At 45.7% G+C, this 27,342-nt stretch overlaps 1 protein-coding gene across 1 annotated transcript; it reads right to left on the bottom strand.

Annotated features, from left to right (window-relative positions):
* Positions 1–52: 52 nt before the first annotated feature.
* Positions 53–27,342, bottom strand: LOC139396597 (acetyl-coenzyme A synthetase 2-like, mitochondrial). The gene is given in 13 exon segments (XM_071143551.1): positions 53–264; positions 1,484–1,675; positions 6,659–6,757; positions 6,855–7,028; positions 7,873–7,985; positions 13,633–13,725; positions 18,239–18,376; positions 18,983–19,130; positions 20,852–21,004; positions 23,452–23,627; positions 23,954–24,153; positions 24,675–24,771; positions 26,913–27,342. Coding segments are annotated over 13 exon segments (2,070 nt in total). The 5' UTR covers positions 27,223–27,342; the 3' UTR covers positions 53–87.

Here is a 27,342-nt window from a genome sequence, read left to right as displayed (position 1 = left end):
GCACCATATCATTGAAAACTGTTTTTTTTGTTCTGTCGTCCCCCCCAAAAATATATAAATTGGTGGTGTCCCTTTAATACCCTGTTGTTACTGCTGCTTGCCGTCGCCACGGAGACGTCGGTGACCCCTGATGACCTCGTGTACGGAGTCAGGGTCGTCTAGCGTGCTGAGGTCCCCCAGCTCGTCCGTGTTCCGCTCTACGACCTTCCTCAGGACACGACGCATGATTTTTCCCGAGCGAGTCTTTGGCAGACACCTCACCACCTACAGAGATAAAAGCCCCGTTTTGAAAACTTTAAAAGTGTATCTTTCCTTCCTCCCTTCATAAAAAAAAAAAACGTTTTGAAATGGGGAGGGTACAACTTTAAGTTTACCAGAACACAGCTTTTCTTTTTTTCTGTTCCAAAAATTATTTTTTTTGCTACAGTGTGACCTACTTAACACAACCCAGCTGTTTGTGCCTGTTAATGTTATTAAGTCATGTTCAGGACAGTCTTGTGAGACTTTAGGACATTGTTTATGACCTTTATAAAGTAGGCAAATCAAATGTTATTGGTCACATACACATGGTTAGCAGATGTTAATGCGAGTGTAGCCAAATGCTTGTGCTTCTAGTTCCGACAATGCAGTAATATCTAACAAGTAATCTAACAAATTCACAACAACTACCTAATACACACAAATGTAAAGGGATGGAATAAGAATATGTACATATAAATATATGGCCGTGCGGCATAGGCAAGATGCAGTAGATGGTATAGAGTACAGTATATACATACGAGATGAGTAACGTAGAGTATGTAAACATTATATAAAGTGGCATTGTTTAAAGTGACTAGAGATACATTTATTACATCCAATTATTCATGATTTAAGTGGATTGAGATTTGAGTCAGTATGTTGGCAGCAGCCTCTCTATGTTAGTGATGGCTATTTAACAGTCTGATAGCCAGAGATTTGAGTCTGTATGTTGGCAGCAGCCTCTCTATGTTAGTGATGTTTGTTTAACAGTCTGATAGCCAGAGATTTGAGTCTGTATGTTGGCAGCAGCCTCTCTATGGTAGTGATGGCTGTTTAACAGTCTGATAGCCAGAGATTTGAGTCTGTATGTTGGCAGCAGCCTCTCTATGTTAATGATGGCTGTTTAACAGTCTGATAGCCAGAGATTTGAGTCAGTATGTTGACAGCAGCCTCTCTATGTTAGTGGTGGATGTTTAACAGTCTGATAGCCAGAGATTTGAGTCTGTATGTTGGCAGCAGCCTCTCTATGTTAGTGATGGCTGTTTAACAGTCTGATAGCCAGAGATTTGAGTCAGTATGTTGACAGCAGCCTCTCTATGTTAGTGATGGCTGTTTAACAGTCTGATGGCCTTGAGATAGAAGCTGTTTTTCAGTCTCTCTGAGGGAAGGTTCAGAGAGTTCAAAGATTGAAAGTACCACAAGTGAATGGACCCCACTAGACTACCAGTATTAGTGGTACTACCTGAATGAAGTCTGGGCAGGCGTACTTGGCGATGCTCCTGGACACCATCTCTCTGAGCTGCTGAGCTAGAACCTCCTCTTGAACCATCACTGCCTTCTTCAACACCACAAATACATACACACCTGGTCAGAGAAGAGGACAGTAGATCACCTATATGGCCGTAAAGGCTGCGTTTACACAGGCGGTCCAATTCTGATCTTTTGCCCAATTATTGGCAAAAAAAAAAGAAGGTGATCTGATTGGTCAAAAGATATCTAGAATATCTGTTTGTTGTTTACTATAGTCTAGCATATGACATGCTACATCATTTGCACAAGGTCACTTAAAGGTTATGTCAAGTTCACGTAGAGTTGTTTGGATCAAGGTGGTGAAATAAAGACGTCATCGGTATATTTGTTCTCGACAGGGTAGGGGAGGGGCGAATTACTTGTAATCTGATTACAAACTGCAGTCAGTTGGTGTAGGGGCGAATTACTTGTAATCTGATTACAAACTGCAGTCAGGTGGGGTAGGGGCGAATTACTTGTAATCTGATTACAAACTTCAGTCAGGTAGGGGAGGGGCAAATTACTTGTAATCTGATTACAAACTGCAGTCAGGTAGGGGAGGGGCGAATTACTTGTAATCTGATTACAAACTGCAGTCAGGTAGGGGAGGGGCGAATTACTTGTAATCTGATTACAAACTGCAGTCAGGTAGGGGAGGGGCGCATTACTTGTAATCTGATTACAAACTGCAGTCAGGTAGGGGAGGGGCGAATTACTTGTAATCTGATTACAAACTGCAGTCAGGTAGGGGAGGGGCGAATTACTTGTAATCTGATTACAAACTGCAGTCAGGTAGGGGAGGGGAGGATTACTTGTAATCTGATTACAAACTGCAGTCAGGTAGGGGAGGGGCAGATTACTTGTAATCTGATTACAAACTGCAGTCAGGTAGGGGAGGGGCGAATTACTTGTAATCTGATTACAAACTGCAGTCAGGTAGGGGAGGGGCGGATTACTTGTAATCTGATTACAAACTGCAGTCAGGTAAGGGAGGGGCGGATTACTTGTAATCCGATTACCAAAAAAACTGTAACTGTAATCAGTTACGTTACCAGCAATAATATTGTAATCAGATTACTTTGGAAAAACTAGAGGATTACTTCTTGGATTCATTTTAAATTCAGAAAGGATGTTTGCTAAAAAATACATGACACCTTTCTGTTTTCTCAGTGACGTTCAATTCAGCACTGACAAAAGGCACAAGTTTAAGTTTGTTTCACCTGAGTGAGTCTGACCACCAATCAGAGACCACTATGATGACACACCAAATGATGACAACCAATCAGAGACCACTATGATGACACACCAAATGATGACCACAAATCAGAGACCACTATGATGACACACCAAATGATGACCACCAATCAGAGACCACTATGATGACACACCAGATGATGACTACCAATCAGAGACCACTATGATGACACACCAAATGATGACCACAAATCAGAGACCACTATGATGACACACCAAATGATGACCACCAATCAGAGACCACTATGATGACACACCAGATGATGACTACCAATCAGAGACCACTATGATGACACACCAAATGATGACCACCAATCAGAGACCACTATGATGACACCCCAAATGATGACCACCAATCAGAGACCACTATGATGACACAGCAGATGATGACCACCAATCAGAGACCACTATGATGACACACCAGATGATGACCACCAATCAGAGACCACTATGATGACACACCAAATGATGACCACCAATCAGAGACCACTATGATGACACACCAGATGATGACCACCAATCAGAGACCACTATGATGACCACCAATCAGAGACCACTATGATGACACACCAGATGATGACCACCAATCAGAGACCACTATGATGACACACCAAATGATGACCACCAATCAGAGACTACTATGATGACACACCAGATGATGCCAACCAATCAGAGACCACTATGATGACACACCAAATGATGACCACCAATCAGAGACCACTATGATGACACACCAGATGATGACTACCAATCAGAGACCACTATGATGACACACCAAATGATGACCACCAATCAGAGACCACTATGATGACACCCCAAATGATGACCACCAATCAGAGACCACTATGATGACACAGCAGATGATGACCACCAATCAGAGACCACTATGATGACACACCAGATGATGACCACCAATCAAAGACCACTATGATGACACACCAAATGATGACCACCAATCAGAGACCACTATGATGACACCCCAAATGATGACCACCAATCAGAGACCACTGTGATGACACACCCAAATGTGTTTAAAGGATCCTTTTTTGTCTTCTTCTAATGCCTCTTAAAGGGAAAGTAATCTAAAAGTAACTGAAAGTCATCAGATTGCGTTACTGAGTTTGGCGTGTAGAGTGTAGAGGCGGCAGGGTAGCCTAGTGGTTAGAGTGTAGAGGGGGCAGGGTAGCCTAGTGGTTAGAGTGTAGAGGCGGCAGGGTAGCCTAGTGGTTAGAGTGTAGGGGCGGCAGGGTAGCCTAGTGGTTAGAGTGGAGGGGCGGCAGGGTAGCCTAGTGGTTAGAGTGGAGGGGCGGCAGGGTAGCCTAGTGGTTAGAGTGTAGAGGCGGCAGGGTAGCCTAGTGGTTAGAGTGTAGAGGCGGCAGGGTAGCCTAGTGGTTAGAGTGTAGGGGCGGCAGGGTAGCCTAGTGGTTAGAGTGGAGGGGCGGCAGGGTAGCCTAGTGGTTAGAGTGGAGGGGCGGCAGGGTAGCCTAGTGGTTAGAGTGTAGAGGCGGCAGGGTAGCCTAGTGGTTAGAGTGTAGAGGCGGCAGGGTAGCCTAGTGGTTAGAGTGGAGGGGCGGCAGGGTAGCCTAGTGGTTAGAGTGTAGAGGCAGCAGGGTAGCCTAGTGGTTAGAGTGGAGGGGCGGCAGGGTAGCCTAGTGGTTAGAGTGGAGGGGCGGCAGGGTAGCCTAGTGGTTAGAGTGTAAAGGCGGCAGGGTAGCCTAGTGGTTAGAGTGGAGGGGCGGCAGGGTAGCCTAGTGGTTAGAGTGTAGGGGCGGCAGGGTAGCCTAGTGGTTAGAGTGGAGGGGCGGCAGGGTAGCCTAGTGGTTAGAGTGGAGGGGCGGCAGGGTAGCCTAGTGGTTAGAGTGGAGGGGCGGCAGGGTAGCCTAGTGGTTAGAGTGTAGAGGCGGCAGGGTAGCCTAGTGGTTAGAGTGTAGGGGCGGCAGGGTAGCCTAGTGGTTAGAGTGGAGGGGCGGCAGGGTAGCCTAGTGGTTAGAGTGGAGGGGCGGCAGGGTAGCCTAGTGGTTAGAGTGTAGAGGCGGCAGGGTAGCCTAGTGGTTAGAGTGTAGAGGCGGCAGGGTAGCCTAGTGGTTAGAGTGGAGGGGCGGCAGGGTAGCCTAGTGGTTAGAGTGTAGAGGGGGCAGGGTAGCCTAGTGGTTAGAGTGGAGGGGCGGCAGGGTAGCCTAGTGGTTAGAGTGTAGAGGCGGCAGGGTAGCCTAGTGGTTAGAGTGTAGAGGCGGCAGGGTAGCCTAGTGGTTAGAGTGTAGAGGGGGCAGGGTAGCCTAGTGGTTAGAGTGCAGAGGGGGCAGGGTAGCCTAGTGGTTAGAGTGGAGGGGCGGCAGGGTAGCCTAGTGGTTAGAGTGGAGGGGCGGCAGGGTAGCCTAGTGGTTAGAGTGGAGGGGCGGCAGGGTAGCCTAGTGGTTAGAGTGGAGGGGCGGCAGGGTAGCCTAGTGGTTAGAGTGGAGGGGCGGCAGGGTAGCCTAGTGGTTAGAGTGTAGAGGCGGCAGGGTAGCCTAGTGGTTAGAGTGTAGGGGCGGCAGGGTAGCCTAGTGGTTAGAGTGGATGCGCGGCAGGGTAGCCTAGTGGTTAGAGTGGAGGGGCGGCAGGGTAGCCTAGTGGTTAGAGTGTAGAGGCGGCAGGGTAGCCTAGTGGTTAGAGTGTAGAGGCGGCAGGGTAGCCTAGTGGTTAGAGTGGAGGGGTGGCAGGGTAGCCTAGTGGTTAGAGTGTAGAGGCGGCAGGGTAGCCTGGTGGTTAGAGTGGAGGGGCGGCAGGGTAGCCTAGTGGTTAGAGTGTAGAGGCGGCAGGGTAGCCTAGTGGTTAGAGTGTAGAGGCGGCAGGGTAGCCTAGTGGTTAGAGTGTAGAGGGGGCAGGGTAGCCTAGTGGTTAGAGTGTAGAGGGGGCAGGGTAGCCTAGTGGTTAGAGTGGAGGGGCGGCAGGGTAGCCTAGTGGTTAGAGTGGAGGGGCGGCAGGGTAGCCTAGTGGTTAGAGTGGAGGGGCGGCAGGGTAGCCTAGTGGTTAGAGTGGAGGGGCGGCAGGGTAGCCTAGTGGTTAGAGTGGAGGGGCGGCAGGGTAGCCTAGTGGTTAGAGTGTAGAGGCGGCAGGGTAGCCTAGTGGTTAGAGTGTAGAGGCGGCAGGGTAGCCTAGTGGTTAGAGTGGGGGGCGGCAGGGTAGCCTAGTGGTTAAAGTGAAGGGGCGGCAGGGTAGCCTAGTGGTTAGAGCGTTGGACTAGTAACCAGAAGGTTGCAAATTCAAATCCCCGAGCTGACAATCTGTCATTCTGCCCCTGAACAGGCAGTTAACCCACTGTTCCTAGGCCGTCATTGAAAATAAGAATTTGTTCTTAACTGACTTGCCTAGTTAAAAAATTAAAGTGCGTTTTTCTGTAAAAGATGGGGTACGTGCGTTTACTTTCTGCTACACCACTGATCGTGAAGTTATTTTGAGAAGGACATTTGGTCACATCACGATCTTGTCTAGCCATCTTGTCTCAGGAGGACCACAATGGAAATAAGTCCCAGAATTTATTGTGTGTTATCCTCCATGATTTAACAATGGAAATAAGTCCCAGACTGTATTGTGTGTTATCCTCCATGATTTAACAATGGAAATAAGTCCCAGACTGTATTGTGTGTTATCCTCCATGATTTAACAATGGAAATAAGTCCCAGACTGTATTGTGTGTTATCCTCCATGATTATGTATGGCTTTTTCAAATTGTATGTGTGCTTGTTTTTTTTTTTAAATGGTTGAATTAATAACCTAAACTAAACATGATTATGATCGTGCTTCTACACCTGCATTGCTTGCTGTTTGGGGTTTTAGGCTGGGTACGAAGGGCTATATAAATACATTTGATTTGATTTGATTTGATCGTACATACCACCACATCCTCTAGTTCCGCAGTCCCAAGCCGGTGACCGCTCACGTTGATGACATCATCGAGACGGCCGACGATCTGGTAATAGCCTTCCTTGGAGCGGTGGAGAAGAAATCTACTAGTGGCGTGATTTAGGGGACAGTATTGATTATCGCAGAGCGCTAGTCTCAGCCTGAGAAAGACAGGAAATTGAGCAGATTGTAGAACGCTCGCTTTTAAAGTCTGGATGGGTTGGTTTGTCTGTACCTGGATAAGGCTGAAAATATGTCTCTGTGAATCTCTGGTGGTGGTTGTGGATTGTCCGGGCCATACCAGGCCAGGCCTGGGAGATACACAAAGCTCCAGTCGAATCATTGGAACTCAGCACTTCACCCTGGATACAACACACAACATTACTATTTCGAAAAAAAAAAATCCAAACTCCTTACGCATTTTATTATTTTTATGACAGGATAGGAGACAGAATAGAGGGATCAGAAATGCGTAGGGGATTGAACAGGGATCCCCGTCACAGCAGGAGTCATGTGGTTCCGGACGAGACACTCCGCTCCACACACAACACAATGTCTGGTTGAATAGACAGCAGAGTGACAGTATTGTGTGTGGAAGAGGGAAGTGGGATATCAGAATGCTTCCAAGCAGACCAGACAGCTGGGAAGCCCCAACAACAGATTACCAGCTGGTCAGAGAATGTTGTGGCTCTTAGTGAGGAGAGAAAGAGGGAGAGAGAAAGAGAGAGAGAGAGAAATAAAGAGGGAGAGAGAAATAGAGAGCAAGAGACAGAGAAATAGGGAGGAGGGGAGAGAGAGAGAGAGAGAGAGAGAGAGAGAGAAGAGAGAGAGAGAGATAGAGAGAGGGAGGAGAGGAGAGAGAGGGAGAAAGAGGGAGGAGGGGAGAGAGAGAGAGGGAGGAGGGGAGAGAGAGAGAGAGTGAGAGGGGAGAGAGAGAGAGAGAGATAGAGAGAGAAAGAGAGAGAGTGAGAGGGGAGAGAGAGAGAGAGAGAGAGAGAGAGAGGGAGGAGGGGAGAGAGAGAGAGAGAGGGGAGAGAGAGAGAGAGATAGAGAGAGAAAGAGAGAGAGTGAGAGAGAGAGGGAGGAGGGGAGAGAGAGAGAGAGAGAGGGAGGAGGGGAGAGAGAGAGAGAGAGAGAGGGAGGAGGGGAGAGAGAGAGAGCCCCCCCCCCCCCTCAATGGACTAGCACGCCATCGCCAGTCACTACATCAGTGTCCAGCAGTGCCGGCTTGATCCCGTAAAACGGTCGCATGGCCATGCCCGGAACGATCTCCGCCTCTGGGTCCGCCGGCCTGGGAGCGATGCAGATCCCACCGGTCTCTGGAGAGACGGGAATAATACGTCGATGAGAGAGAACTGCTTTTCTAAGGAATCTAAAGCCCTATATGAACATTGGAAAGTGCTCTCTTCACTGATCGGGATATGACTGAATAGGCAAATGTCTTTTCAAGGTTTTGAACAAGGCCTAAACATTGACCACACCATATTGTTGTGGCCCCTGAAGAGATCCCCAAACAAAATGTCACAGTATAAAGACTAGAGTAAATTCTACAATTAGGGCTGGTAGGTTAGTGGAAAATAATAAAGAAGGAAAATATATTTTAAGAAATATTTATGTAAAATAATACATAGATTTTATACATAGATTTACCCAACAAATATATGGGGGATTGGAAATGATGCAGACAATTACATTGATGGAAGCTACAATCTTTCCGCAATTGTTAAAGCTGATCTTCCCCCTAAAAAAATACAATCAATAAATAAAAAAACTTGAGAAAGTAAAGAGGAGATTAAAGGTTGATGAGGAAAAAGGAGACGGCAAAGAGAACCAGAACAAGCTTTTGTAAGCAACCAGTTTGTCAGTCTGTCAGCATAATAAGCCCGGATCCTTTAGCTACAGATGTCGATGAGAGAATTACGGTCATGTTAAAAGTCAATTAAATGCAATTAGGTTTGACTCTATCCTGCGACCAGGCCGTGCTAATCTACTAATCGGCTAATCTACCCTGCTAATCTGGCTGGTGTGGAGCTGGACTGACAGAGGATTGAGTCCCAAATGGCACCCTATTCCCTTTAGAGTGCACTACTATGGGTCCTGGTCTAAAGTAGTCCACTACTATGGGTCCTGGTCTAAAGTAGTCCACTACTATGGGTCCTGGTCTAAAGTAGTGCACTACTATGGGTCCTGATCAGATGTAGTCCACTACTATGGGTCCTGGTCTAAAGTAGTGCACTACTATGGGTCCTGATCAGATGTAGTGCACTACTATGGGTCCTGGTCTAAAGTAGTGCACTACTATGGGTCCTGGTCTAAAGTAGTGCACTACTATGGGTCCTGATCAGAAGTAGTGCACTAATATGGGTCCTGATCAGAAGTAGTGCACTACTATGGGCCCTGGTCTAAAGTAGTGCACTACTATGGATCCTGGTTTAAAGTAGTGCACTACTATGGGTCCTGGTCTAAAGTAGTGCACTGTAAAATGAGGCACCCAGGGTCTCCATAGAACTAGGACACCACAGATTAACATCCCACACAGGGGCAAGGTGCCAACCAGTCAGCCAGCCAGGCAGTCAGCCAGCCAGTCAGCCAACCAGTCAGCCAGCCAGGCAGTCAACTAGCCAGTCAGCTAGCTAGCCAGTCAGCCAACCAGTCAGCCAGCCAGTCAACTAGCCAGTCAGCCAGTCAGCCAAGCCAGCCAGTCAACTAGCCAGTCAACCAACCAGGCAGTCAGCCAGCCAGTCAGCCAACCAGCCAGCCAGTCAGTCAACCAGCCATCCAGTCAGCAAGTCAGGCAGCCAGCCAGTCAGTCAACCAGCCAGTCAGTCAGCCAGCCAGTCAGCAAGTCAGCCAACCAGTCAGCCAGCCAGTCAACTAGCCAGTCAGCCAGCCAGGCAGTCAGCCAGGCAGCCAGCCAGGCAGTCAGCCAGGCAGCCAGCCAGGCAGTCAGCCAGGCAGTCAGCCAACTAGCCAGCCAGCCAGGCAGTCAGCCAGGCAGTCAGCCAGCCAGCCAGCCAGGCAGTCAGCCAGCCATTCAGCCAGCCAGCCAGCCAGTCAGTCAACCAGCCAGCCAGTCAGCAAGTCAGCCAGCCAGCCAGTCAGTCAACCAGCCAGTCAGTCAGCCAGCCAGCCAGCCAGTCAGCAAGTCAGCCAACCAGTCAGCCAGCCAGTCAACTAGCCAGTCATCCGGCCAGGCAGTCAGTCAGCCAGCCAGCAGTCAGCCAGCCAGCCAGCCAGTCAGTCAACCAGCCAGCCAGCCAGTCAAATCTCCTTATTTGCCCCTGTAATGGACTTGTTTTGCACATAGATCAAACTGCCAGGAATTACCAATAATGCAATTTAGTGCTAATTGGAAAATCTGGACATAACGACATAATCCTCTGTTCTGAGGTAGGGTATTTGGGTCATATCTGTGTCATTAATGCTCCATGCTAAATTATGCATGTTTAATTATAAATATTAAAGGGGCAGCCTGGGATTGAAACAACGACAACAAATGGCAATACATCATTCATTTAAAAGTCTCAAAATTGATGTACCAATCCCAGATTGCCCCTTTAATATGCCCCTTGTGTGATAATTAACATTATTCCGGTGAATTTATTTTAATTACTCAATGACTGTAATTTGGTGCGATTGAGGACTGAAATATATAAGGTCAACCTGAATTTTTGTTAGATTAGCCTCAAATCAGATATGGTTTTAAAACATGTTTTTATTGCCCAGCGCTAAACTCATTTAGTGGAAGAACATTGTTTACAGGCCTGTTATTGTAGGCTATTTTCAACTTACGTAACGATAGAATTGGTTACAATGCAGCAAACGATATAGCTTTCTATTCAAACAAAGGTGTGTGAGGTATTGACCCTAGCAGGCTAGCTAATGTACAATGTAACTGGTGGTGAGCCATCAGAGCAGGCTAGCTAATGTACAATGTAACTGGTGGGGAGCCCTCAGAGCAGGCTAGCTAATGTACAATGTAACTGGTGGTGAGCCCCCAGAGCAGGCTAGCTAATGAACAATGTAACTGGTGGTGAGCCCTCAGAGCAGGCTAGCTAATGTACAATGTAAAAAAGTGTTTGTTTCCAAGTTCCTCTGTCTGCCTCTGCTGCTGCCGCTCTGGGGTCAGATATCTGGCAGTATTAAAATAACATCTGGTTTGATGCAGTCCAGAAGGGATAAAAAAAAACAATTTAATTCGATTGGCCGGAGAGCAGGGTGTGTAGAGTGTGTCTGTGTGTGTGGTTATGTGTGTGCGTGCGTACGTAATAGTATATTTCTTGATGAGATGATCGGACCAGTCTCTCCCCTTTAAGACTGATTGTTCTTCCTGGTGGTTAAAAAGCACTCCCTAGAAAGTTCACCATCTCACATTTCTGATTGTGCTTATGTTGGCAGGCAACCAGACCAGCTCCACACAGAGCAGTAGACCCAACTCAGACAGAACAGCTCACACTGTACAGTACACTAATCTACAACCATCAACAGAGAAGAGAATGGTCTGTGATACAAAAAAAGAAAACTTTTCCCCCCCACTCAACAAAAGAAGCTAAAAAAAAAAGCCCCCTTCATAAGAACTAGTACTGAGGGAACCGTTTTTCCTTAAAGAAGGAACTAAACAAGAACCGAAAAGCTCTTCAATAAGCATTGCAGAACTATGTTTACAGTGTTTGCAACACTAGGTTGAGCTGTCCCTTTAGGTTGTCACATGGTGCAGCTGTACATAGTCTATCGGTAAATAGCCCACCCAATTTGACCTACCTCATCCCCATACTGTTTATATTTATTTACTTTTCTGCTCTTTCGCACACCAGTATCTCTACCTGCACATGACCATCGGATCATTTATCACTCCAGTGTTAATCTGCAAAATTGTAATTATTCGCCTACCTCCTCATGACTTTTGCACACAATGTATATAGACTCTCTTTTTTTTCTACTGTGTTATTGACTTGTTAATTGTTTACTCCATGTGTAACTCTGTGTTGTTGTCTGTTCACACTGCTATGCTTTATCTTGGCCAGGTCGCAGTTGTAAATGAGAACTTGTTCTCAACTAGCCTACCTGGTTAAATAAAGGTAAAATAAAATAAATACAAAAATGGGCTGTTTCTCAATATGCCCCGAGCGCATTCTCCGACCACGTTCTCTTGAGTACGTTCTCGTGAGGAACGAGAGTGAGTAGAACACATAAAACTATACATTTGAGAAACACTCCCCCTACTGTATTACCTCACGCTGGGCAGCACTCCCCCTACTGTATTACCTCACACTGAGCAGCACTCCCCCTACTGTATTACCTCACGCTGAGCAGCACTCCCCCTACTGTATTACCTCACGCTGAGCAGCACTCCCCCTACTGTATTACCTCACGCTGAGCAGCACTCCCCCTACTGTATTACCTCACGCTGAGCAGCACTCCCCCTACTGTATTACCTCACGCTGAGCAGCACTCCCCCTACTGTATTACCTCACGCTGAGCAGCACTCCCCCTACTGTATTACCTCACGCTGAGCAGCACTCCCCCTACTGTATTACCTCACGCTGAGCAGCACTCCCCCTGCTGTATTACCTCACGCTGAGCAGCACTCCCCCTACTGTATTACCTCACGCTGAGCAGCACTCCCCCTACTGTATTACCTCACGCTGAGCAGCACTCCCCCTACTGTATTACCTCACGCTGAGCAGCACTCCCCCTACTGTATTACCTCACGCTGAGCAGCACTCCCCCTACTGTATTACCTCACACTGAGCAGCACTCCCCCTACTGTATTACTTCACGCTGAGCAGCACTCCCCCTACTGTATTACCTCATGCTGAGCAGCACTCCCCCTACTGTATTACCTCATGCTGAGCAGCACTCCCCCTACACTCCCCCTACTGTATTACCTCACGCTGAGCAGCACTCCCCCTACTGTATTACCTCACGCTGAGCAGCACTCCCCCTACTGTATTACCTCACGCTGAGCAGCACTCCCCCTACTGTATTACCTCTGACTGCACCTCCCCATTCACTGAACCTTCTTCTATCCAGGACAATGACAACAATAGAGACCAAAACAAGATATACACAAAGCAAGTGTTTTACTTCATAATTATCAGCTAGATATGTGAATCGTAATAATCTAGCTAGCCAGCTAGTTAAACAGGCAAACATGACCTAAAACGAATGTTATGCAAGGTAGATCTTCATTTTTTGTGGGTAGCTACCAATTCTTTATGGCTAGCTAGCTAGCCAGTTAGCCCTATTGGCTTACTATGGACTTACAGTACCCATTCACTGAACCGTCTTCCAGCCAGGACAACAATGGCAATAGAGACGAAACAAGATATACACTAAGCAACTGTTTTACATAAATGTCAATTAGCTATACGTGAATCGTAATAATGTAGCTAACCAGATAGTTTAACAGGCAAAAATGACCTAAAACTAATATTATGCCAGATAGATGTCTATGGGTAGCTAGCTAACAATTCTTTGTTGCTATCTGGCTAGCTAACAGTACTAGTAGCTAGCCAGTTATCCCTATTGGCCTATTATGGGCTTGCTATATACGGTACGTACGCGGGTAAACATGCCAAAAAATAACACAGCATGTATTTATTAACGTATCCAGATTAAATATTGTAGCCAGGCAACCTACAAGATGTGAATAGGCAACATTTAATTCCGAAGTCTGAGTGTATTTTCTCTCGCTTCAGCTCAAATAATGGCTGCCATTGATTTCAAGAAAAATGAGCTTCATTTTTTTTTTTACATGGTTAAGTCATATTTCTTTGCGAGAAGTGCCCTCCATGCTCTGTTTTGAATTCTTTGATTTCCCTCCCGTGCTCAACCTTGCGTGCTTACGCATTTTAAGAAACACCCTGATCTCATACAGTATTCTGCATATAGCACATTCTGTGTAAGAAATTAAATTGTAGTAAATCTATGTTTTAAGTAGCAAGGTTAAAGGTCAGTCATTACCTGTCTGCCACCAGGTGTCGACCACAGGGCAGCGTCCGTCCCCCACCACCCGATGGTACCACTCCCAAGCTTCTGTGTTGATGGGTTCACCCACTGCAGAGGAAACAGGAAAGGACAGGGTTAACAGCACCACAGGGAGAAAGCACCACAGGGGAGACAGCACCCAGGGAGACAGCACCACAGGGAGACAGCACCCCAGGGAGACAGCACCACAGGTGAGACAGCACCACAGGTGAGACAGCACCACAGGGGAGACAGCACCACAGGGTTAACAGCACCACAGGGTTAAACAACCTAGAGGGTTCCATTCCACAGTGAATGGAAATGATGGGAGGAGCCCTCCAGGTTTTACCACTCCCATGCCTCGGTGTTGGATGGGTTCATGGGGAAGAGGACATGAAGAGGACAGGAAGAAGACAGGACATGTTTACGATGTGCTGTCTAGATAATTCCATGCCCCGGCCTGGCACGACACACGTGTTCCATTACATATGTAGACTCTCTTTAGAGGTCAAACCTTTACCCTCGCCTGGCGACATGACAGGCCTTCGTCAGGCATTGGCACCCACAGCAAAGGCTCATGTACCTACTACTACAGTATCATGTTAACATACCATCAGCACAACACTGCCTGCTGTACTGAAACAGTATACACTACTACTACTACTACTACTACTACTACAGTATACTATTACACTGTAGACTGCTGTCTATGGATCCATCACACTGTAGACTGATGTCTATGGATCCATCACACTGCACTGTAGACTGCTGTCTATGGATCCATCACACTGTAGACTGCTGTCTATGGATCCATCACACTGTAGACTGCTGTCTATGGATCCATCACACTGTAGACTGCTGTCTATGGATCCATCACACTGTAGACTGCTGTCTATGTATCGCATCACACTGTAGACTGCTGTCTATGGATCCATCACACTGTAGACTGCTGTCTATGGATCCATCACACTGTAGACTGCTGTCTATGGATCCATCACACTGTAGACTGCTGTCTATGGATCCATCACACTGTAGACTGCTGTCTATGGATCCATCACACTGTAGACTGCTGTCTATGGACCCATCACACTGTAGACTGCTGTCTATGGATCCACCACACTGTAGACTGCTGTCTATGGATCCCATCACACTGTAGACTGCTGTCTATGGATCCATCACACTGTAGACTGCTGTCTATGTATCCCATCACACTGTAGACTGCTGTCTATGGATCCATCACACTGTAGACTGCTGTCTATGGATCCATCACACTGTAGACTGCTGTCTATGGATCCATCACACTGTAGACTGCTGTCTATGTATCCCATCACACTGTAGGGCTATTGTCTATGGGGTGTATGGTATTCAGCAGGATATTCTCCTGAGGTCTATGATGAGGTTTATGGTATTCAGCAGGATATTCTCCTTAGGTCTATGATGAGGTCTATGGTATTCAACAGGATATTCTCCTGAGGTCTATGATGAGGTCTATGGTATTCAGCAGGATATTCTCCTGAGGTCTATGATGAGGTCTATGGTATTCAGCAGGATATTATCCTGAGGTCTATGATGAGGTCTATGGTATTCAGCAGGATTTTCTCCTGAGGTCTATGATGAGGTCTATGGTATTCAACAGGATATTCTCCTTAGGTTTATGATGAGGTCTATGATATTCAGCAGGATATTCTCCTGAGGTCTATGATGAGGTCTATGGTATTCAACAGGATATTATCCTTAGGTCTATGATGAGTTCTATGATATTCAGCAGGATATTCTCCTGAGGTCTATGATGAGGTCTATGGTATTCAGCAGGATATTATCCTGAGGTCTTTGATGAGGTCTATGGTATTCAGCAGGATATTCTCCTTAGGTCTATGATGAGGTTTATGGTATTCAGCAGGATATTCTCCTAAGGTCTATGATGAGGTCTATGGTATTCAACAGGATATTCTCCTGAGGTCTATGATGAGGTCTATGGTATTCAGCAGGATATTCTCCTAAGGTCTATGATGAGGTTTATGGTATTCAGCAGGATATTCTCCTTAGGTTTATGGTATTCAGCAGGATATTCTCCTAAGGTCTATGATGAGGTCTATGGTATTCAGCAGGATATTCTCATAAGGTCTATGGTATTCAGCAGGATATTCTCCTTAGGTTTATGGTATTCAGCAGGATATTCTCCTTACGTTTATGGTATTCAGCAGGATATTCTCCTGAGGTCTATGGTATTCAGCAGGATATTCTCCTGAGGTCTATGATGAGGTCTATGGTATTCAGCAGGATATTCTCCTGAGGTCTATGATGAGGTCTATGGTATTCAACAGGATATTCTCCTTAGGTTTATGATGAGGTCTATGATGAGGTCTATGATGAGGTTTATGGTATTCAGCAGGATATTCTCCTGAGGTCTATGATGAGGTTTATGGTATTCAGCAGGATATTCTCCTGAGGTCTATGATGAGGTCTATGGTATTCAACAGGATATTCTCCTGAGGTTTATGATGAGGTCTATGATGAGGTTTATGGTATTCAGCAGGATATTCTCCTGGGGTCTATGGTATTCAACAGGATATTCTCCTGAGGTCTATGATGAGGTCTATGGTATTCAGCAGGATATTCTCCTGAGGTCTATGATGAGGTCTATGGTATTCAGCAGGATGTTCTCCTGAGGTCTATGGTGAGATCTATGGTATTCATCAGGATATTCCCCTTAGGTTTATGATGAGGTCTATGATGAGGTCTATGATGAGGTTTATGGTATTCAGCAGGATATTCTCCTGAGGTCTATGATGAGGTTTATGGTATTCAGCAGGATATTCTCCTGAGGTCTATGATGAGGTTTATGGTATTCAGCAGGATATTCTCCTGAGGTCTATGATGAGGTCTATGGTATTCAGCAGGATGTTCTCCTGAGGTCTATGGTGAGGTCTATGGTATTCATCAGGATATTCCCCTGAGGTCTATGATGAGGTCTATGGTATTCAGCAGAATATTCTCCTGAGGTCTATGATGAGGTCTATGGTATTCAACAGGATATTCTCCTGAGGTCTATGATGAGGTCTATGGTATTCAACAGGATATTCTCCTTAGGTTTATGATGAGGTCTATGATGAGGTCTATGATGAGGTTTATGGTATTCAGCAGGATATTCTCCTGAGGTCTATGATGAGGTTTATGGTATTCAGCAGGATATTCTCCTGAGGTCTATGATGAGGTTTATGGTATTCAGCAGGATATTCTCCTGAGGTCTATGATGAGGTCTATGGTATTCAACAGGATATTCTCCTGAGGTCTATGATGAGGTCTATGGTATTCAACAGGATATTCTCCTTAGGTTTATGATGAGGTCTATGATGAGGTCTATGATGAGGTTTATGGTATTCAGCAGGATATTCTCCTGAGGTCTATGATGAGGTTTATGGTATTCAGCAGGATATTCTCCTGAGGTCTATGATGAGGTCTATGGTATTCAACAGGATATTCTCCTGAGGTCTATGATGAGGTCTATGGTATTCAACAGGATATTCTCCTTAGGTTTATGATGAGGTCTATGATGAGGTCTATGATGAGGTCTATGATGAGGTTTATGGTATTCAGCAGGATATTCTCCTGAGGTCTATGATGAGGTCTATGGTATTCAGCAGGATATTCTCCTGAGGTCTATGATGAGGTCTATGGTATTCAGCAGGATATTCTCCTGAGGTCTATGATGAGGTCTATGGTATTCAGCAGGATATTCTCCTGAGGTCTATGATGAGGTCTATGGTATTCAACAGGATATTCTCCTTAGGTTTATGATGAGGTCTATGATGAGGTCTATGATGAGGTTTATGGTATTCAGCAGGATGTTCTCCTGAGGTCTATGGTGAGGTCTATGGTATTCAGCAGGATGTTCTCCTGAGGTCTATGGTGAGGTCTATGGTATTCAACAGGATATTCTCCTTAGGTTTATGATGAGGTCTATGATGAGGTCTATGATGAGGTTTATGGTATTCAGCAGGATGTTCTCCTGAGGTCTATGATGAGGTCTATGGTATTCATCAGGATATTCCCCTGAGGTCTATGATGAGGTCTATGGTATTCAGCAGAATATTCTCCTGAGGTCTATGATGAGGTCTATGGTATTCAACAGGATATTCTCCTGAGGTCTATGATGAGGTCTATGGTATTCAACAGGATATTTTCCTGAGGTCTATGGTATTCAACAGGATATTCTCCTGAGGTTTATGGTATTCAGTAGGATATTCTCCTGAGGTCTAATCAAACCAAATCAAATGTTATTTGTCACGTGCCGAATACAACAGTGAAATGCTTACTTACCAGCCCTTAACCAACAATGCCTTAATACGTTTTTAAGAAGAAAAACTGTTATGTAAAAAATATATAAGTAAAAAAAGAAAAGAAAAGTTACAAATAATGAAACAGCAGCAGTCATAAAACAAAGTGGCAGAAACATTATATACAAAATAAGATAACAAATAACGCGAAAAAACAACAACATCCCAATTGGTTACGGGATCGTAAAACGTCAGCCATCTCCTTCGGCACCATTCTCAACATAAAAAGGAGAAAGAGAGTCCTGTTGTTGTAAGGTTTGACCTACCAGAGCCCAGGGTTTTTAAGGAGGAGCGGTTGTAATTCTGCACCCACTCGTCTCCGTATTTCAGCAGCAGCCTGATGGCCGTGGGAGCACCGTAAAACTGGTTGATCTCCAGCCTCTCCACCATCTCCCAGTACCTGCCTGTAACATCACCAGATATATACACGTGCTGGTGTCGTACTGTCACTCTTAGAAGACAGAAAAGGTTCATTCACAGAACATACAGACAACTGTTCTAATGTTAACTTATTTTACACATTGCTAGGCAGCACATAAAACCTAATGTTTGGGCCTAAAACGTTTGTTGTGTCTTACAGGCCTCAATGCTGAACTTTTCACAAGACAGAAATGTTCTCTCAATGACAGAATACTCTTAGAAAAAAAGTGTTCCATAAGGGGTCTTTGGCTGTCCCCATAGGAGAACCCTTCCTGGTTCCCTTTTTGGTTCCAGGTAGAACTATTTTGGGTTCCATGTAGAACCCTATGTGGAAAGGGTTTTACATGGAACTCAAAAGGGTTCTACCTGGAAACCAAACAGGAACCAAAAATGGTTCTTCAAAGGGTTCTCCTATGGGGACAGCCAAAGACCTCTTTTAGGTTCTAGATAGCATCTTTTTCCTAAGAGTGTAGGCCGCCTACTGAATATACGCAAGGGAGTTATATTTATAGTGGAATGGTGAGTTCAGATTTAAGTTGTAAACACGTTGAAGTACAGGTTGTAAAAAAACCTTAGAAGTCTATTGTCACCTGGGTTGGGGTATACTGGTGTACTCTCAAACAGAACGGTGGTTCCTCCATTACACAGAGGGCCATAGACGATGTAGCTGTGACCTGTTATCCAGCCGATGTCCGCCACACAGCCAAACACATCCCCGTCATGGTAGTTGAACACATACTGAAGGAGAGAGGACGATAGAGGAAAGAGGTTAGGCAATAGGTACTGGTCTAGATCAGGGGTCTTCAACCCACCCAGGTAAACCGGAGACTCAGGGTCTTCAACCCACCCAGGTAAACCGGAGACTCAGGGGTCTTCAACCCACCCAGGTAAACCGGAGACTCAGGGGTCTTCAACCCACCCAGGTAAACCGGAGACTCAGGGGTCTTCAACCCACCCAGGTAAACCGGAGACTCAGGGGTCTTCAACCCACCCAGGTAAACCGGAGACTCAGGGGTCTTCAACCCACCCAGGTAAACCGGAGACTCAGGGGTCTTCAACCCACCCAGGTAAACCGGAGACTCTGGGGTCTTCAACCCACCCAGGTAAACCGGAGACTCGGGGGTCTTCAACCCACCCAGGTAAACCGGAGACTCAGGGTCCCCCGTCACACTGGATATTAACATAAAAAATATATATATTTTACGTCTTGTCTTATCATCAGGTGAATGATAATGGCAAGGAGAAGTCATTAACATTTTAAAATTAATAGATTTTGTAGATAGATGTTCATTATTTCGACCTCCCCTAACTTTAATTGGAAGAGGAAGTTCATCTCTAACTTAACCTATTAGCTAGAAAGGTAACTAAGAGCAGCTGTTTAGCTGGTTAAAGGTTAGCCATGTTGGAAAGGTAACTAAGAGCAGCTGTTTAGCTGGTTAAAAGGTTAGCCATGTTGGAAAGGTAACTAAGAGCAGCTGTTTAGCTGGTTAAAGGTTAGCCATGTCGGAAAGGTAACTAAGAGCAGCTGTTTAGCTGGTTAAAAGGTTAGCCATGTTGGAAAGGTAACTAAGAGCAGCTGTTTAGCTGGTTAAAAGGTTAGCCATGTTGGAAAGGGAACTAAGAGCAGCTGTTTAGCTGGTTAAAAGGTTAGCCATGTTGGAAAGGAAAGGGAACTAAGAGCAGCTGTTTAGCTGGTTAAAGGTTAGCCATGTTGGAAAGGTAACTAAGAGCAGCTGTTTAGCTGGTTAAAGGTTAGCCATGTTGGAAAGGAAAGGGAACTAAGAGCAGCTGTTTAGCTGGTTAAAGGTTAGCCATGTTGGAAAGGTAACTAAGAGCAGCTGTTTAACTGGTTAAAAGGTTAGCCATGTTGGAAAGGTAACTAAGAGCAGCTGTTTAGCTGGTTAAAGGTTAGCCATGTCGGAAAGGTAACTAAGAGCAGCTGTTTAGCTGGTTAAAAGGTTAGCCATGTTGGAAAGGTAACTAAGAGCAGCTGTTTAGCTGGTTAAAAGGTTAGCCATGTTGGAAAGGGAACTAAGAGCAGCTGTTTAGCTGGTTAAAAGGTTAGCCATGTTGGAAAGGAAAGGGAACTAAGAGCAGCTGTTTAGCTGGTTAAAGGTTAGCCATGTTGGAAAGGTAACTAAGAGCAGCTGTTTAGCTGGTTAAAGGTTAGCCATGTTGGAAAGGAAAGGTAACTAAGAGCAGCTGTTTAGCTGGTTAAAAGGTTTAGCCATGTTGGAAAGGTAACTAAGAACAGATGTTTAGCTGGTTAAAGGTTAGCCATGTTTGAAAGGAAAGGTAACTAAGAGCAGCTGTTTAGATGGTTAAAGGTTAGGCCATGTGTTGGTAAACATGCACACCAGCCTGGTTCATACAGGTGTTTTTTCTATAGGGTGTGTGTGTGTGTGTGTGTGTGTGTGTGTGTGTGTGTGTGTGTGTGTGTGTGTTTACCAGACCCTCACCCTGTGTGTAAGGGAGGTGTACAGCAGGTAACCAGCCTGTGTATGAACCAGACCCTTAGGTTTCCCTGTGCTGCCTGACGTATAGAGCAGGAACAAGACGTCCTCACTGTCCATGGCAACGGGCTCACACACCACATCCTCCTTCATCATCTCCTGTTAAAGGGACAAAGAGTTCAGCCCCGTAGCAACAGTTCAGCCCCGTAGCAACAGTTCAGCCCCGTTGAAACAGTTCAGCCCTGTAGAAACAGTTCAGCCCTGTAGAAACAGTTCAGCCCCATAGAAACAGAATCCCTAAAACAGGTTTCCTCATTCAAGGGAATTCTGCATTTATTCAAGTCAATAAGTGGACTTTCTATTCATATTTTTTTTCTTACCCCTTTTTCTCCCCAATTTTCATGGTATCCAATTGGTAGTCAGTGGTGGAACTCCCGTACGGACTCAGGACTCAGGAGAGGCGAAGGTCGAGAGCCTTGCGTCCTCCAAAACACAACCCAGTCGAGCCACAATGCTTCTTGACACAATGCCGCTTAACCCGGAAGCCAGCCGCACCAATGTTTCGGAGGAAACACTGCACCTGGCGACCGTGTCAGCGTGCATTGCACCCGGCCCACCACAGGAGTCGCTAGAGCGCGATGAGACAAGAACATTCCTGCTGGCCAAACCCTCCCCTTACCCGGACGATGCTGGGCCAATTGTGCTCTGCCCCATGAGTCTCCCGGTCGTCGCCGGCTGCGACAGATCCTGGACTCTAACCAGAATCTCTAGTGGCACAGCTAGCACTGTGATGCAGTGCCTTAGACCACTGCACCACACGGGATGCCAGGTTGACGTGTTTAAAGGTCTTGCTCACATCGGCTACGGAAAGTGTGATCACACTGTCATCCGGAACAGCTAGTGCTCTCATACATGCTTCAGTGTTGCTTGCCTTAGACCACTGCGCCACTCGGGAGGCCCCCTTTCTATTAATTATTTTTCTATGGTTCAGCCATTTTAAGTCTCAGTATCTCCTGTTCATAACAGACAAACAGCCATTTTTCCCAGGTATTCTTCAGATTTTATTGGACAGATAGAGAGGATGACAGTGGAGAAAGATAGAGATTGTGTCAAAGGGCAGTAGGCCGGATTTGAACCGATGCCGACACATCTGCAGCTTTACCGCTAGACCAACCAGGCCACATGATGTTGGTAATTTAAAGCCTCAATAATGTTTCAGAGAGGTTTCAACCAGTGAAGGCTGGTGAGAGGGGGGACGGCTCGTAATAATGTCTGGAATGGAATGGTAGTAAAAACATGTGTTTGATATCATTCCATTACACTCCATTCCAGACATTACACTCCATTCCAGACATTACACTCCATTTCAGACATTACACTCCATTCCAGACATTACACTCCATTCCAGCCATTACACTCCATTCCAGCCATTACACTCCATTCCATCCATTACACTTCATTCCATCCATTACACTCCATTCCAGCCATTACACTCCATTCCATCCATTACACTCCATTCCAGCCATTACACTCCATTCCATCCATTACACTCCATTCCAGACATTACACTCCATTCCAGACATTACACTCCATTCCAGACATTACACTCCATTCCAGACATTACACTCCATTCCAGACATTACACTCCATTCCAGACATTACACTCCATTCCAGACATTACACTCCATTACAGACATTACACTCCATTACAGACATTACACTCCATTCCAGACATTACACTCCATTCCAGACATTACACTCCATTCCAGACATTACACTCCATTCCAGACATTACACTCCATTCCAGACATTACACTCCATTACAGACATTACACTCCATTCCAGCCATTACACTCCATTCCAGACATTACACTCCATTCCAGCCATTACACTCCATTCCAGACATTACACTCCATTTAGGGGGGCAGTTACCCTAGTGGTTAGAGCGTAGGGCCAGTTACCGGAAGGTTGCTGGATTGAATCCCCGAGCTGACAAGGTAAAAATCTGTCATTCTGCCCCTGAACAAGGACACTGTTCCCTGGTAGGCCATCATTGTAAATAAGAATTTGTTCCTAACTGACTTGCCTAGTAAAAATAAAGGTTAAATGTACATTATTATGAGCCGTTGGTTTAAACCCATATTCAGTCTCAATAATGCCTCCTATATTCAAGTCAAAGTCATGGTCAAGACACAGGTGCATTCACTCAAACAAATTTGACAATCATTTACTAAGCTGCTAGGTTTTCCACAAGGTGATACAGTAAGTGGTGATAAGAAGTGTCGGCAGAACTATTTGACTAGTTGTACAAAGATCCATGGAGCTAATGTATTATTTACTTTCTTCCCATTTAAAAAAATATATACTATTTTTCACACATGATAAAATGATCATGCAATTTAACAAACAGTAAATCATAATTTTTTAAGTACCTATTGTTTAAATACAAAAAGCAGTTATAAAAACAGTTGTAACCGCTTATAAACACCAACCTCTTATGAACAGTTATAACCTCACCGGTAAGCTGTGTCTATTGGCTCATCTCCTCCAGTAAGCTGTGTCTATTGGCTCACCTCCTCCAGTAAGCTGTGTCTCTATTGGCTCACCTCCTCCAGCGGAACATCTCTGTCTGTCATGGCAACGGTGTTCTCTGTTCTCATGGCAACCAGGACCTGCTGGACTGAGGGACAGTTCTGGACGGCCTGGTCCACGGTTCTCTTCAGGTCAACCACCTTGCCTCCCCTCACACCCTGGTTGACCGTGATCACTGTGCTGGACTGGGCTGTAGCAGGGCCAGGTACATTATACAGTCGATACAGAGAGAGATTGGTAGAAGGTAATGAAAAATACAGTAACTATTTGTGGTTCCTTCTTTCTTTTCTACACCTCATCAGCCACCTCACCATCTCTAATGCGCTCAGCGAAGTCAAAGTTGTCTACATCGTATACATTTATGGAAATAAAATCAGCTTTTTGGGGGTTAGGCATAAGGTTAGCAATGTGGTTAAGGTTAGGTTTAGGTTTAAAATCTGATTTTATGAAGGTAAGTTGTAGAAATAAGCAGGGCTTATGACTTAGCAACTTGGTCAGACAGTGACGACCCCTCACCGTCTCTGATGCGATCAGCCAGGGCCTCGGAGCTGAACCCGGCGAAGACCACATTGTGGGCCGCACCTATCCGGGCGCACGCCAACATGGAGGCCACTGCCAGGGGGCAGGGGGGCATGTAGATAGTCACACAGTCCCCCCTCTGCACCCCCTGGCGCTTCAGCAGGTTGCCCAGGCGACAGGTCAACTCCAGTAGCTGTCTGCGGAGAAAGATGTCAATAAAGTTGGGTGATACAAAGGGGAATGAGGGTGTGAGAGGTGATGAGTATGTGTATTTATACTGTCTATCCTTGTATGTAGATTACAGTAGTTGAGATAGATCTACTCTTTGAGTATAGATTACAGTAGATGTGATAGGTCCTACTCTTTGCGATTATATTTTGGTCGTCTCAGTTATACATGAGGTAACCCCACCGAAACATTATTTCAGGTAAGAAATGATCTGAGTGATAACCCGCCATGCACCAGGGAACAACTAAACTACATGGATGTTCATAGTGTAGCGAATCCAGGGGGTAGTCCCGCCCGGGACTCAAACCCAGGTCCAGCGACTGTCAAGCCAACGCCTTAACAGCTGCGCCAAGAAGTCCAGACCTCTTGATGAGGTTGCTTTTGTTGGGTCACAGTCGCTACAAAGACATGGATTTGCTGTATGAATGATAGTAAATTTAAAGTGTGTTCCCACATGAGATGTTGTACAGTGATTGTGATAGTTCCAGACCTGTAGGTGATCTTGACCTCAGTTCCAGGTTCATCTCTCTCCCAGATCAGAGCCACTCTCTCTGGACAAGTGCGAACGTGACGATCCAAGCAGTTCACTGCACGCACGCACGCACGCACACGCACACACGCACGCACGCACACACACACACGCACTCACACTCACACATACAGACACACACACACACCACTCACACATAGACACACACACATGCACACACACACACACACACATACACACACACACACACTCACACTCACACTCACACTCACACATAGACACACAAACACACACACACGCACGCACGCACACACGCACACACACACACAGATACGCACGCTCACACATGCAGACACACACACACACACACACACACACACACACACACACACACACACACTCACACATAAAGACACACAAACACACAAAAACATTCGCACGCACACTCACACATACAGACAAGCGCACATACATATAGGTATGTACGCAGGCACACACACACACAGAGAGAAGTGAAAGTCAGTTTCAAAGCAGTTCAGCTCTGCTGTTCTTTTCAAACTAAATTAACTTGAGTATTCTGCCAATAGCTTGGTTGTTTCCTGGTAAATACATTGGGATAAACGCTTAGTTCGTTCACAACACAAGAGAGCCTGTGTGTCAATGTGAATGTTCTCATGATAGATTCGATCAGTGTCTTCTCCTCCTGACTGAACCCAGTAATTGGTACTGTTTGTCTTTATTAAGGATCCCATTAGTTCCTGCCAAGGAAACAACTATTCTTCCTTGAGTCCAGCAACATTGAAGGACGTTACTCTGGGTGATTCTACTGGCAGAGAAATGGAACTGACAGGGGATATAGGACCAACTGGTTGAGGTAGTTACTCTGGGTGACTCTACTGACAGGGGATATAGGACCAACTGGTTGAGGTAGTTACTCTGGGTGACTCTACTGACAGGGGATATAGGACCAACTGGTTGAGGTAGTTACTCTGGGTGACTCTACTGACAGGGGATATAGGACCAACTGGTTGAGGTAGTTACTCTGGGTGACTCTACTGGCAGGGGATATAGGACCAACTGGTTGAGGCAGTTACTCTGGGTGATTCTACTGGCAGAGAAATGGAACTGACAGGGGGTATAGGACCAACTGGTTGAGGTAGTTACTCTGGGTGACTCTACTGACAGGGGATATAGGACCAACTGGTTGAGGTAGTTACTCTGGGTGACTCTACTGGCAGGGGATATAGGACCAACTGGTTGAGGTAGTTACTCTGGGTGACTCTACTGACAGGGGATATAGGACCAACTGGTTGAGGTAGTTACTCTGGGTGACTCTACTGGCAGGGGATATAGGACCAACTGGTTGAGGTAGTTACTCTGGGTGACTCTACTGACAGGGGATATAGGACCAACTGGTTGAGGTAGTTACTCTGGGTGACTCTACTGACAGGGGATATAGGACCAACTGGTTGAGGTAGTTACTCTGGGTGACTCTACTGACAGGGGATATAGGACCAACTGGTTGAGGTAGTTACTCTGGGTGACTCTACTGACAGGGGATATAGGACCAACTGGTTGAGGTAGTTACTCTGGGTGACTCTACTGACAGGGGATATAGGACCAACTGGTTGAGGTAGTTACTCTGGGTGACTCTACTGGCAGGGGATATAGGACCAACTGGTTGAGGTAGTTACTCTGGGTGACTCTACTGACAGGGCATATAGGACCAACTGGTTGAGGTAGTTACTCTGGGTGACTCTACTGGTGGGGGATATAGGACCAACTGGTTGAGGTAGTTACTCTGGGTGACTCTACTGGTGGGGGATATAGGACCAACTGGTTGAGGTAGTTACTCTGGGTGACTCTACTGACAGGGGATATAGGACCAACTGGTTGAGGCAGTTACTCTGGGTGACTCTACTGGTGGGGGATATAGGACTAACTGGTTGAGGCAGTTACTCTGGGTGACTCTACTGACAGGGGATATAGGACCAACTGGAGTACTATATTTACTACAGAATTATTATTTTCAAAATAAAGGTCAAATGTATTTCAACCAATCAAAACAACTGTATGGAGCTTTTTATTTTAAGGTAAAAAAAAAAAAAAACAATCCACATGGTTATTACACTGGCTATTAGGTAAGTTAGCTAGAATATGGTTTAGATATAGCAGTACAAAAACAATTGAAAATATTTCTTACATATTGTATATTTTGTGGAGAAAACGTTATCTTACCAGATACATTGAGTTTTCCCCCTTCAAACCATTTTATTTTGCCTTGACTGAAGTCACAGTTCTGAACCGTGTGAAAGGGACTTATCCACGACAGCCTCTGGCGCGCCACTGCGCCCCAAAACCGGTCACTTTCGTTGACGGAGAATTTGTACAGTCCCGAATGATCACTGACACCTTGGAATGCAACTGCCTCCGGCATACATGATGCTATATTGTAGCTTCTGCCCAACTGTCGACAGCATTGAAAAACCCGTCGGTTTAATGACGAAGTGAGAGTCAACAAAGAGCCTCTCCAAAGCGAACACATCATGAAACGAAGTTCTTTGTCATAAAGACAGTCTTTTCCGAAGAAGATAGATCGTATCCTTTATCCACCAAAATTGTGAAACAACATTTAAAAGCATTAAAAAGCACATTTAAAATCACATAT

Source organism: Oncorhynchus clarkii, unplaced genomic scaffold, assembly GCF_045791955.1.
Source record: "Oncorhynchus clarkii lewisi isolate Uvic-CL-2024 unplaced genomic scaffold, UVic_Ocla_1.0 unplaced_contig_9438_pilon_pilon, whole genome shotgun sequence".
NCBI lineage: Eukaryota > Metazoa > Chordata > Actinopteri > Salmoniformes > Salmonidae > Oncorhynchus > Oncorhynchus clarkii.
Note: the sequence above shows the minus strand (reverse complement) of the source record. Positions and strands in the feature narration are given on the sequence as shown.